Source organism: Mangifera indica, chromosome 19 (genome assembly GCF_011075055.1).
Source record: "Mangifera indica cultivar Alphonso chromosome 19, CATAS_Mindica_2.1, whole genome shotgun sequence".
In the NCBI taxonomy this organism is placed as follows: domain Eukaryota; kingdom Viridiplantae; phylum Streptophyta; class Magnoliopsida; order Sapindales; family Anacardiaceae; genus Mangifera; species Mangifera indica.
In genome coordinates this window covers 10,407,989-10,420,160 of record NC_058155.1, presented here as the reverse complement: position 1 = coordinate 10,420,160, position 12,172 = coordinate 10,407,989, and the positions used below count along the sequence as shown (strand labels likewise).

Here is a 12,172-nt window from a genome sequence, read left to right as displayed (position 1 = left end):
TGATTAAAATCAGACACATAGATAAGGTAAATTATGACCAACTTAGTTTCCCTTTCGCAAAAGGACATACCGTCCATACTAGAATTCTAGCATCAACAGCAAGATCAGCAGTACTCCAAGGGGCTAGTTCAGCTTGGAAATTATTAACAGAAGGCTGACCACAGGTTTCCATTGTACCTTGCAGTATGTTTAATAATTTCATTAGTCGGAGATATCGCTCAGGTGAAAAGTGAACGCCAAGATTTGGAACTTGAATGGAAACACGAGTTGATGGATAACTTGGATGAGGAACTTTAATCTGAAATTAGCAGGTCAACAAAGATTTTTGATATAAACTCTAGTTAGAATAGATAATAACCAATATCAAATAAAAATGACTATAGTACAAGAAAAATTACACAGAAGTAATACCTGATCAACAATTACTGCTATTCCACACCTATCAATGAGAGAATAGAAACTGTCAACTTTTTCTATCTTAGGTGATACAATTGGTTGACTATTCTCTGCTACCATAATCGAAGTGCACTGCTGACTGTCAGAATTCCCATCTATGAAAAAAGCAGCAATATCTCCTCCAGATATGTAGAAACGAGAATAAATGTTTTGCTTATATTCCTCAGACTGGCCTCCCTATAGTATCAATAGTGTCATTTAACAAAGAGAATGTCACTACCAAAAACTCAAAAGCCCATATTAAAGGAGCCTACCATGGTGTGCAAAGTAAAATGACCAAAATCCAAGAGAAAACAGCTATCACATTTGGAAGAGCTGGAGGTCCTTATAGGAACTCTAACCTTTGGAGCATCAAGATCAATGTCAAGAGCAAATCTGAAGAAAACAGACAAAAAAATTAATATGATAATACATCATTTGCATTCTCTTTGGAAGAAGCAAACTGTAGAAAAAAAAAGAAATTATTGAGGTTGGGCAAAGCCATAATTTTTTTTCCCACAAAGAAATAAAAGATTTGTATTACTGAAGACAAGTAGATACACAGGTGGAAATGTGTCCCATATTAGCAAAACAAAATCAGATGTATAGTTGTATCTTTAACATATTTAGCTAACCAAGGGATAAAGACAAAAGAGTAGATATTGCTACCAAAAAACCCCAAGAAAATAACTATCTAAGAATGTCTTCCTAGATTAGTACCATAAAGAAGAGAGATGAGTTTTAAAATGTTATAAACTGAAGACCATAGAATTGTCTAAATATCCCAAAAGTTGTTGTATCATCCCCTTTTTTGCCTTCAAAAGCAGAGTCGCTTCTCTTTTGCCAAACTAGTAAAGCTACCATGTATTTCTAAAGGGTCTTGGCTTTCTCCTTTCCCAAAAGCAGTTAAGAAAGATAGTAAAGTAAAGAAAATGAAAGTTTTCATCCCCTATGTTGTCCATAGACAGCATCAAGAAGTAAATAGAGAGAACTAAGAACAAAGTAAAATAATAAAATTTTTTTAAACCTGCTTTCTTCTTCCAAAACCGTTTGAAATTGCCTTTGTGCTCTGCGAGTCACTTTCTCAATCTTCATCTGCATTAGGCATGCAATAATAATCAGCCTAACGAATACACTGTTAACTTCATTTTGTTGACAGCATTACCTGCAATGCAGTCGCTGTTTCCAATGCAATAGTTGGGCTAACTGCAGTACTCCTCTTTATAAACTCAAAAAAGCGATCAAAACTCTCCATCAAAACCTGCAAATTTAAAATTTGAAAATATTTTATTTATAGGATATAGTTTGATTTAGTACTTAAAGAAGAGATGAATGCTCTTAAAAAAGGTAAAACCTATGAGATTGTTGACTTACTAAGAGATAAGACTACAATGGTACACAAGTGGGTCTATATTGTGAAATATAAGACAGATGGAAGCATTAAGATGTACAAGGCAAGGCTCATGGCTAAAAAGTTTATAAAAACCTGTGGGATAGACTATTAGGAGACATTCACCCTTGTTGCCAAGATACGCTCAATACGTGTTCTTTCTTTAACAGTGAATTATAAATGGCCATTAGATTAACTAGGTGTAAAAAATGTCTTCTTGAATGGGGATTTGGAAGAAGAGATTTTCATGGATCTCTCACTTGGCTTTGAAGAGAACCTAGGAGTCAAGAAGCATTAATGGATTGACCAGGAATGATAATGTAGAAATTGAAAATTTGATGAATAAACTGGCCAGTGAATCTGAAATTTAAGGACATAGGAGTTCTAAATTACTTTCTTGGAATGGAATTTGCAAGATCTCAGAAAGGAATATTTGTGAATGAACGCAAGTATATTATAGACTTGCTTGGTAAAACAGGAATGCTTGAGTAAATGGCAGTTCAGAGTCCTATTAAGCCCAACTCGAAACTGTAACCAGAGGAAGTGAAGAACGTTGTTATTAGGGAGCAGTACCAAAGACTTATAGCTAAGCTAATTTTCCTGTTACACAGCCTGACATAGCTTTTGCACTATGTATGGTAAGCCAATTTATGCAGCCCCTAGGCTCATAGCACTTTAAAGCTACCTATAGAATTCTAAGATACCCAAAGGGAACACCTAGTAAAGGATTACTCTCCGGGAATTGCGATCAACTACAGTTAGAAACTTACACTTACACAGATTGGCCAGGGAATGTTATGAATATAAAATCAACATCAGGCTATTGCACCTTTGTAAGAGATAATCTTGTTACTTGGAGGAGAAAGAAATAAAATGTTGTTTCTAGGATAGGACTGAAACTGAACTTCAATCATTGTTCATAGAATTTGTGAAGTTATGTGGATAGAGAGGCTACTAGAACAATTAAATGTTCTTATTCCTCCACTGATCAAGGTCTATTGTGATAAAAATGTTGCAATTGCAATTGCTCACAACTCGGTTCTTCACAACGAAACAAAACACATTGAAGTTGAAAAGCACCTTATAAAGAAAATCTTGATAGCAAAGTGATTTGTATGTCATATATTCAAACTTTCAACCAAATTGTTGATGTTCTAACAAAAGGGTAGCACAAGAAACAATTTGAAAGCCTAATTAGAGGCAGCTTGAGAGGCAATGTGAAAAGGAGAAAAATCCAATTGGGTTTCCTAATTCTCCTATTCTCAACTTCCCAATTTTCAAATTTTTTTTTCTACTTTTAGTTAGGAGATCTTGCAAATAAAGCAAATAGTAATTGTGTAATATTTTAGGAGTTATTGTAGTTCCTAAAATTGGAGATCTTCTTCCATATAAGAATAAGTTAATTTTCATATAATTTTGTAAGTTGAAATAGAATAGCGTCTTCTCAATTATCTCTATCTCTGAGATCATAGTTTTCAAGTTCAAAGGAAACATGGATAACTCTCCAACTACAATTGTTCCACACAAACAATGTTGGTTAATGGCTTTTATCATGAAACAATCACAACAACTCTCAATAACCATCCATTAAAGAGACAGATTATCATATATAAATCAAAAACTTACCGTGACATGGCAAGGAGAAATTGTAGCCGATAACCTCCAATCAACATTCTCCCTTACCGGTGAATGTACAAAACTAGCAACTAATGCATTTACCTTTTTCTCACAATAGACACTCTGCAAAACACATACTAGCAGATGTCAGCATGCAACACAAAATTAAAATTTCCAAAGCAGAAGAAAAGGGTTTTTAAACTATCACATGATGTTTGTTGGACTACTCCTTGTTTGCCATTGTATGTGTTGAGACATATCTTTGCATGTGTTGAGATGCATATGACATACCTCACAATTATTTTTTATAGAGGACCATAAACATGTATAATGATACATCAGAAATTAGAGATTAATTACAAGGGTGGAGCTAGTGGCTGTCAAAAGACAAACATCTCTTCAAATAGGGAACAAAAAACTTGCCAAATATAATCTATGCACTGAAACCAAATTTGTGAGCTTCCACAAACCGAGCAGCATCAACTTGTACAAATTAGCCAAAACACCATTTGGTAACAGCCAGGTGTGGTAAATTAAAATTAACCCTATACATGAGAGATTGTGCAAGAGTTTAATACTATTTTTTTATTAGTTTAACCTTTTGAAATAAAAGTTATGCAATATGTTTTGTTAAACTTTCAAGAGAATGTGCAAAAATACAATAAAATTCAGAAAAAAAATAATGAAGCTGGCTAAAATTTGAAAGTCAACAAACACAGATATTAAAAGAACCTTCCTTGAATATCGCATCAGAGTATGTAATCATTAATATTAATAAACCAAAACCTGCCACAGAAAATACAAACACCATGACAGAGCATAAAAATATACCTCAGCAAGTGAGCCTTCGGGTGAAGATAAGCCACAGAATTTTAATAATATATCACAGTGCGTACTATGATGTTTGACCTTGGTTGAAACATGAAGTTGCTCAAACCGACCACAAAGAATTTCAGTCTCATTGATACTCATAATCCTTGCTGCAGCCTGACCTATAGATACAGTCACCAAATACTTGATCATATTCTGCATGTCTTTTCCTGAATGCGGCATCAACTCCTCACCCGACTGGTAACTTAGCAACTTATTGATTGTCTGCCATTCTTCATTGGTCAGACTTTCTTCCACTAGCTTTGATTTCTCAGAAACTTCCTCTGAGTTTGCAAGCCTGAAATAAAAGGAAGCTAGAAATAAGTTACCAGGAACATATATAAAATTTGAAAGCTAAATTTCCCTGTAAGCACAAAACATAGCTAAAAGTTAAACAAGCAAAACAATCAATTCACAAATACCAATTAAACGTAACTTTTCTCCAGGAAAAAGGTAAAAAATTTCCCACCCACCATGTAAATGGGAGCCAACTTTTCTTTTTAAACCACCTCTGTTCAGCTTCTTCTTTTGATTTTACTGATTCAAGCTTGGCATGTGCGAGTAACCTAAATGTACATACAAAATGTGTAACATTAGAAACAACAAAATGGCTGGTCCCAGCACAGGCCAAGTACTAAAAATCCTCTACAAATTGAAATATGGATAATATGTTATTGATTCATGGAATTACATTGTCCACACTTTTGCTACAGAATCAACCTATTTAAAAGAACACCAAAGTGGTCAGGCTAAGTTAAATCAACATACCTCCATAAAAGAATTACTTCAGAATCAAGATATTTCTCTATCTCTCTAATTTTTGAGTTATCAACAGTTGATGATTGTTGCAAGGAAAAAGCATACAACTGAACATAATGGCGACGAAGCTGACAGAGATTCTGAATTCTGTCCCATGAGAAGCGATAACTGAAGAAGGAATTAGAATGAAACCAACATCAATTCCATAGTACTTATGTGCATGTGTGTGTGTGTGCACCTGTGTAGTAATTACAATACATTCCACATGAAGCGTTCAAGCAATAATTGGGGAACCAATAAGAGTTATACAATAAAACCATATACCTCATTTTCTTTTGCTGAAGGGAAGCTTGAACAACATAACGCCACCACAAATGAGGACCCTTTGAAACTGGCAATAGAGGCCTTAAGTGGGAAACTTCAACATATACCCTGTGTCTTGAAAACACCTCTAACAGTTTTATACAATCATGATATTGCTCCTGTAAAAAAAGATAATACACAAGAACTCAGCCTTCCATTGACTAGCCGAAAAAGGAAAGTTTTTGCAAGAAAGAAGCTTCAATCCAATTTTTCTCTCTCTTGCAGGTGAAGAGAGAAAAAGATAGAATCAAGTACCAATGCTGATGGAGTAGAATTCTTATGGGATTAAGTTAAATCTTAGCATATTGTAGGCTTAGTTTCTAAAGAATTTAAGAAAACTCTTTATTTTTTTCAACAAAAAAATTGCAAGGCTATTGTTGGCTCAAATTTGGAGTTCCATATATTAAATTTCTCTCTTGACTTCTCATGTTTTGCAATTAATTAAGTAGACTGTGGGTTTAGAGTAGACAGTGATTTAAAAAACAAACTTCACACCTCCGTAATAGTTAATGAAACGTCTCTCAATACAAGAGAAGCCTTCTCAAAAGGAATCTCTGGATCATTTCTTTCTTGATTTCCAAGGCGATGATATTGAAGCACCCCATTGATAGGTGACACCAAGTACTTACGATTCAAAGCCCAAGAAGATACCATCCCAGAATCAACAGCAGGTTCATTAATACCGTCTTCAAATATCTGGACAAAAATTAATTGAAAGAGGAGGGATGAAAGAAGACGTAATGAATTCCATTGGCCTCAGGAAACATAGGCAACTACAAAATAACAGAGGATAATAATTTGACAAAAACAAACCTCAATCCACTCCTTGGGACTGAGATCTTCCCATCTTTTATCTATCTTCCAGGGGAAGCTATTGGAATCATGATACAGAGCAAGCCTCTCAAGATGTAATGACTGTAACAAAATCAACATACCTATTAGCCCATACAGTTTTGCTTTTAGCAAAGGATCAATACCAATGTGACCAAGAAAAATTTTAGTGGAATTATAGACAAAAATTTAAAATATTATAGACAAAAATTTCTCCGTTATATAAAGCAATCATCAGCTCAGAGAAAAGGAAAAAGATATAGAATTGAAAAGAAGAAAAAAAAATAACTAAAGGGAGAATAGTCTGAAATGGGATACATAAAGCTCCCTCATAGAATCCCATCAGAAAATATTTTTTAAAAAAACTACTAAACAAACTGCTGCCTTCCCCACATCACCTATATGGCATAGGTAATTACAAAAAAATATGTTCCTCAGCAAAATTGCTGCCTTCCAATTTTGATGAAAAATGAAGAAAGGCACTTCCTTGTATCCTAAGACATTAAAGCCTATAAAGAAGCCCAAACCATTCTAAATAATTTTATGAACGCAGAACTGCGCCTTAGAAAGACAATAATGAGATCCAAAATACTTTTCTCTTCACATAACCATCTCAGTAGTTGCAGCTCATCAAAGAAAGAAGAGATGCACAAACCTTTCGCAACTTATCCAGAGCACCACTAGTATCAAAAATTTCATTTCCATGCTCATCCATTGTAACAGCTGCCAGCCTAGCCAAAGTAACACCTGATGCAAATGGATGTCCTGGATTACTGCAAAATGCAACATTGTTGGATGAAATAAGCAGATATTAACCAGGATGTGAGAAAAAGCAAAAGGACTAACGTGATCTAGCCCATAAAGAAACACAAGTCTAAAATAAACTTAAATACCCAATACACCATTTAAAGCAACTGGCCACTTACCTAACAGAATCTTCATATCTGATATGGACATTGCTAATTGATATCTTTAAATTTCCAATGATGGTATAAATTAAAGATCCCAACCATGAATTTTCAGGAAGAGGCTGCATGAGAATCAACAGTCAATTGCAATTGAAGGATGTGTGCATATTATCATTCATTCTATACCCACATGGGATTTAGGATGCATAGAGAAGAAGCATAAACCAGTCAATCTGACATAAGGATACAGAAAATAAAGCATAATTTCTAACATATAAAAGCATACAGATCGATAAGCCCTCTCTTATACATAACAGATTATAGAAACAATGAAGCTTCATTTTCATTTTTAAGTTGATCAGTAATGTTAAACCAATAGTAAAGACCCAATATATAATTTAAGCTCAAACAATCATGAATAAAAAAGAGGTGTACGACACATATATCCCTATTGGCAAATAAATTAATATTTATTGGCAAAAATAAATTAATTTGAATGAACAAATTAGTTATATAAACTAAAGCAAGAAGTTAAAATCATACACTGCCAAGCTTTAACCTTGATTTTGTTTCTAGAATTGCTGATTCTGCTTCCTGCATGGAATTACTAAACATGAATATAATAAAATAAACAGAAAAAAAAAATGCAGAAACTTCAATTGCATAACTACCATCCTGAACGCCACAGAAGTAAGGCAATTTCCATCCTAGAATAAATGACAAAAAAATGGTGCAGCGTTTTGAATGAACATTTCAAGCATCCAGAAGTCGAGGCATACAAAACACACATGCCAATGTGTGATTGATACATATTCATTCTGCAACGTGTTTGGGTTTATTATGCAAAGAAAAGTATAATCTAATTGTATGAAGAAACCTCATAGTTCCAAAAATGGTAACATTACTAAAAATCTCAAAGACAGAAAGGCAATATGTTTGCTGTGTCAACAAGCATCCAACTTGCTAATTAATGATAAAAGTTGGTCTTATGAAAGAAAAAATGGCCAAATGTGTTTTACAGATCAGAACACTTCCAAGAAATCAAATCCACTAAAATCATTTATGCATACACATACACACATCATTTGGTGTTCTTTCTCTATCCATCTGTTGTATTATTTGTCTTGCAAATATTATTGGATAGTTTAGTGAGCCACACCATTAAATATTAGAAAAAAAAAACTAGAAATTGGATCATGCACGTGTCAAACAAAGCTTTTGATCCTAATTAGCTGCAGTATTGCTAGCTATGCCAACTTAATCCCACACACAGTGGTCATTCAAAAGCTATGATGCAATAAAATTGACCAAACAAAGTCAAGCCTCAATGATAATATCATCTATCCCTTCTACTCTTTACAACATTCTCATGAATTTCAACTTTCCAACTTCAAAAATTACAGAACTTGAACTTAATGGTTTTGTAAGACAATTGCATTGGTCAGGATTATCTTTAACATACTTCAATTGTTTGATAAATAAAAAATCACAAACCTCAGCTTCTCAATCAATTACAGATTCACAGAATCATTCACTTGAAATATATCATAGGAAAGAATCCAATGTAGACCAAAGGGTTCATAGTTTAAAGGAAGTGGCTTCGCATGTTGCCAATACAACAAAATCACACATGAGTGCATCATAAAACTGCAAGGTAACCAAATTGAGATTTATGTGTCAAAACATGATTATCATATAAATCATTGAGCACTTCTAGAACACAGTTTATCATGAAACTGCAAAAAAGCACACTTAAATATTAGATAAATATATTTTCACCTCAATGCGCTGAAGTTTGGCTTCAAAAAGTTTCTCCCTTTCCTCCTACATCAAAAAATGAAACCAGAAAATTTGACCTAAAGGAAAACAAACAAACCTTGTACAGCAAAAAGCGATAAAGAATTTATCGTTTTCATCAAGCAAAAATTATTCAACCTTGGGAGTCTGGGCATCAGGAGAAGGATGGGCAAGAATGAAGACACGATCAACGAGAACAACAACTGGTTCCTTACCTAAACTTTTCCAAGGAACCTACAATATAGAAATTGGAGAATAAGAAAAGGTACTACAGAACATTACTTGGAAAGAAAGTATGACTTAATGCCTACAATTTCCAACAAACTTTACTTTTTATAAGCCAATAAAATGTTTTAATGAAACAAACAGACTATACAAACAGGTAGACCAGAAATATTGGATAGAAAAAAATATGCACGAACTCAACAGCCTCACTATGAGACTCCCTCAAACAGGACTAAAAACTTCTTAAAATTAATTTTTAAAAAAAGCTATCCAATCCCTTGGAATAAAGAAAAAAGAGATCCATCCAATTTGTTCCAATAGCAGTACCAATGAAGAAGAAAGAATATGAACTCTTTACCACAGCAACTTCAGTCCTCATCTTTATGTTCCTCAAATATTCTTCTATTTCTTTCAATCCATAGCAAACAACATACATCTCCAGAAGAATCACATTTTTTCTCCACCAAAAACCTAATGGTGATGCCAACAATTATAAAATCTTTGCTCAATAGTTAAAAATGACCTTCAGGAACTGAATCTTCTTCCATCAAAACCAAGTCCCAAAACTCAGAGAAAGAAAGCATGACCAAACATAGGCAAATTCCCCATAAATGCAGCTTGAAATTCCATATGACACCATAACATACAGAATGGTAACAACAACTCTACATAGGAGAAACTCGAATTTGTTCTTTGAACTTGTTCAGTAATCAACTTTATTTTGCTAAGTAAATGATGCCATGTAAATTTCTTTGTAACGGTTCTTATGGTAAAAATAGACCCTCATATCAATTAATATATACTGGAACACAATCAAACAAGATAAATTTATGAAAATCTATAGAGATAAACTAAATGTTCTGACACTGTGCAAAAATGTATTTCAATTTTGGGAATACAATATAATAAAGCTTCCCAAACAATCATGGTAGACTCAACCACTTATTCAATCTAAGAAAAAAAAAATTTAAGTTAAAACATTTAATCAAACAAGATAAAATTTGAGTCAAGAAAATCAATTAGTTACAAGATTGATGATAGCCACCTTCAATGTTACGGTACCAACAAAACCAGCTTTGACAATCACAGGGAGCTTTAAAGAATTTAGTGCCTCCGCCTTCAAATTCAAATCTTTCAAAACCACATCACCTGTACAAAATGAAAGGCATTACAATTTGAAAAACCACAGTCAAAAAAAGGTAACTGCCAACATGACATTATTTTGCAGCCAAGAAATGACACCACTGAGTAGGAAGAAGCTTTAACAGCTTTAATACACTTCAAAGATTCCTTTCATGAGTATAAATAATTCGTTTCTTTTCTTTCTTTCTTTTTTTTTTTGTGAACGGTTTACGGGCAAAACAATGAGTTTTAACAAGCTTATTTCATCTCAGAAATAATAGGAAATACAACAGCAAATTGCAGCATGCATGTACCCCAAAGACTCTAAGACTAACCTTTCCAAACACTGATTCTTAAAGCCTCCACAGAAAGTCCATGGACATATTCACCCAAATATCTTCGAAGCAAATGCAGAACCTACAAGTGAAGAACCGTTATAAACCTCTCCATTATTCACGTCAACTTACACAAGAATAAATTATCAAGTAATAAAACCAACAGATTTATAATCAAGCCAAAAACAACTCAAATTCACGACAATAACTCACAAGAAAAATATAAATAAAATATTACGAAATTCTAAAATCCTTTAATCAATATAATTTGCTCCGCATGTAACTGATTCCGAACATGACAATGCAAAAAGAAAAAATAATTAGCCAAAAAAATAAGACGGTTCCCATTGAACTTAATTAATTCTTAAAGCAACAAAGCTAGATTATATAATAGTAATAAACTTGTCAAGCTTTAACACTACATGATACCGAAAACGACATCCACCATCATCAAAATTATAAACTAGTGATTCACGTAGCTCCAATTCAACTAACACGAAATTAAATATATAAACAAAAGTAAAATGAAAAATAATTCATACGTGAGCTTCGAACATGATTGTATATGACAAGCCGATTTGCACCAGATTATTGTCTTCTCTTATTATATTTTTGCGAACTGAAAAATGATTGGCGAAAAAGGGTCGTCATCGGGGAACACGTGAGAAGTTTAGCTTTAACCCTGAGTAAGTCGTTTTGATCTGTATCTGTACAGAGAAGAAAGCAAGAGAAGCAGACGGTTTTTTGAAAGAAAAAGTTTAAATCATGAAATGACACTTCATTTGTTCACAAGCGCTCTCTTTTTAATGACTTTATGACTTGGCATGGCTCTGGGCGCCCTTGAATTGATCGTAAAATACGTCATACTATCAGAAGTTGAAAAATAAATAGTACGTGAGAAGTTCATGGTCCGTGGAGTGGAACCCATGGTATGGTTTGGTGAAATCGCAATTCCCCTCCTTTGAATTCAAAAGCTATAATTACCACCCAAAACTCAAAGGGCTGTCCATAATCTAATCAAAACTAATAATCAAAATTATACCAAAAAATATTTATATTGAATTGGGTAATCATATGTATAAGAAGATATTACAGTGCAATCTTATCTAAGACCAATTATGGGGGAGGATAGTGTTGTTTCTATCATATACAATAATGCATGTAGCATATGGAAATTTAAGACGATCAAATTAAATAAAATAAACCATGTTTCTAAATCTGTTATATTTTGCCTTGTATAGAGAGAGCCGATGAACTATATTTGGATATGACATTTTCTTCCCAGGACTTTTTCAAAATATAAGGGGTCAAGGTGATTATCCCTAAAGTTTGGCCGGAAAACACTTTTTCTTCTGCTAATGTTTCTCTTATATTTTTACTAATTACATGTAATGTATTGGATCCGGTTCCACCAATGACGGGTTGTTCGGATCTGATTTGATTAACTGCAAAAAGGTAATTATTGGTAGTTATTATTGACATTTGAACTTTTATATAAGTTCTAACTGTCTCCTAAAAAA

General features: G+C 33.5%; 1 protein-coding gene and 1 long non-coding RNA gene across 2 annotated transcripts in view; both read right to left on the bottom strand.

Moving 5' to 3' along the window:
• Positions 1–9,183, bottom strand: part of LOC123203221 — a 41,225-nt gene extending 32,042 nt beyond the window's left edge. Inside the window, 18 exon segments of the mRNA XM_044619492.1 lie at positions 71–298; positions 412–633; positions 711–831; positions 1,463–1,530; positions 1,601–1,696; positions 3,452–3,565; positions 4,274–4,610; positions 4,786–4,878; positions 5,081–5,239; positions 5,396–5,553; positions 5,930–6,130; positions 6,248–6,349; positions 6,921–7,038; positions 7,192–7,295; positions 7,717–7,767; positions 8,668–8,820; positions 8,953–8,997; positions 9,109–9,183. Of these exon segments, the coding sequence (XP_044475427.1) occupies positions 71–298; positions 412–633; positions 711–831; positions 1,463–1,530; positions 1,601–1,696; positions 3,452–3,565; positions 4,274–4,610; positions 4,786–4,878; positions 5,081–5,239; positions 5,396–5,553; positions 5,930–6,130; positions 6,248–6,349; positions 6,921–6,980 (1,959 nt within the window). The 5' untranslated portion in view covers positions 6,981–7,038; positions 7,192–7,295; positions 7,717–7,767; ... (1 more) ...; positions 8,953–8,997; positions 9,109–9,183.
• Positions 9,184–10,175: 992 nt separating this feature from the next.
• On the bottom strand, positions 10,176–11,668 carry LOC123203224. Its single transcript, XR_006499245.1, has 2 exons — positions 10,653–11,668; positions 10,176–10,344 (listed from the first exon to the last, which is right to left on the bottom strand). It is a non-coding gene; the product is annotated as an uncharacterized LOC123203224 (long non-coding RNA).
• Positions 11,669–12,172: the final 504 nt, after the last annotated feature.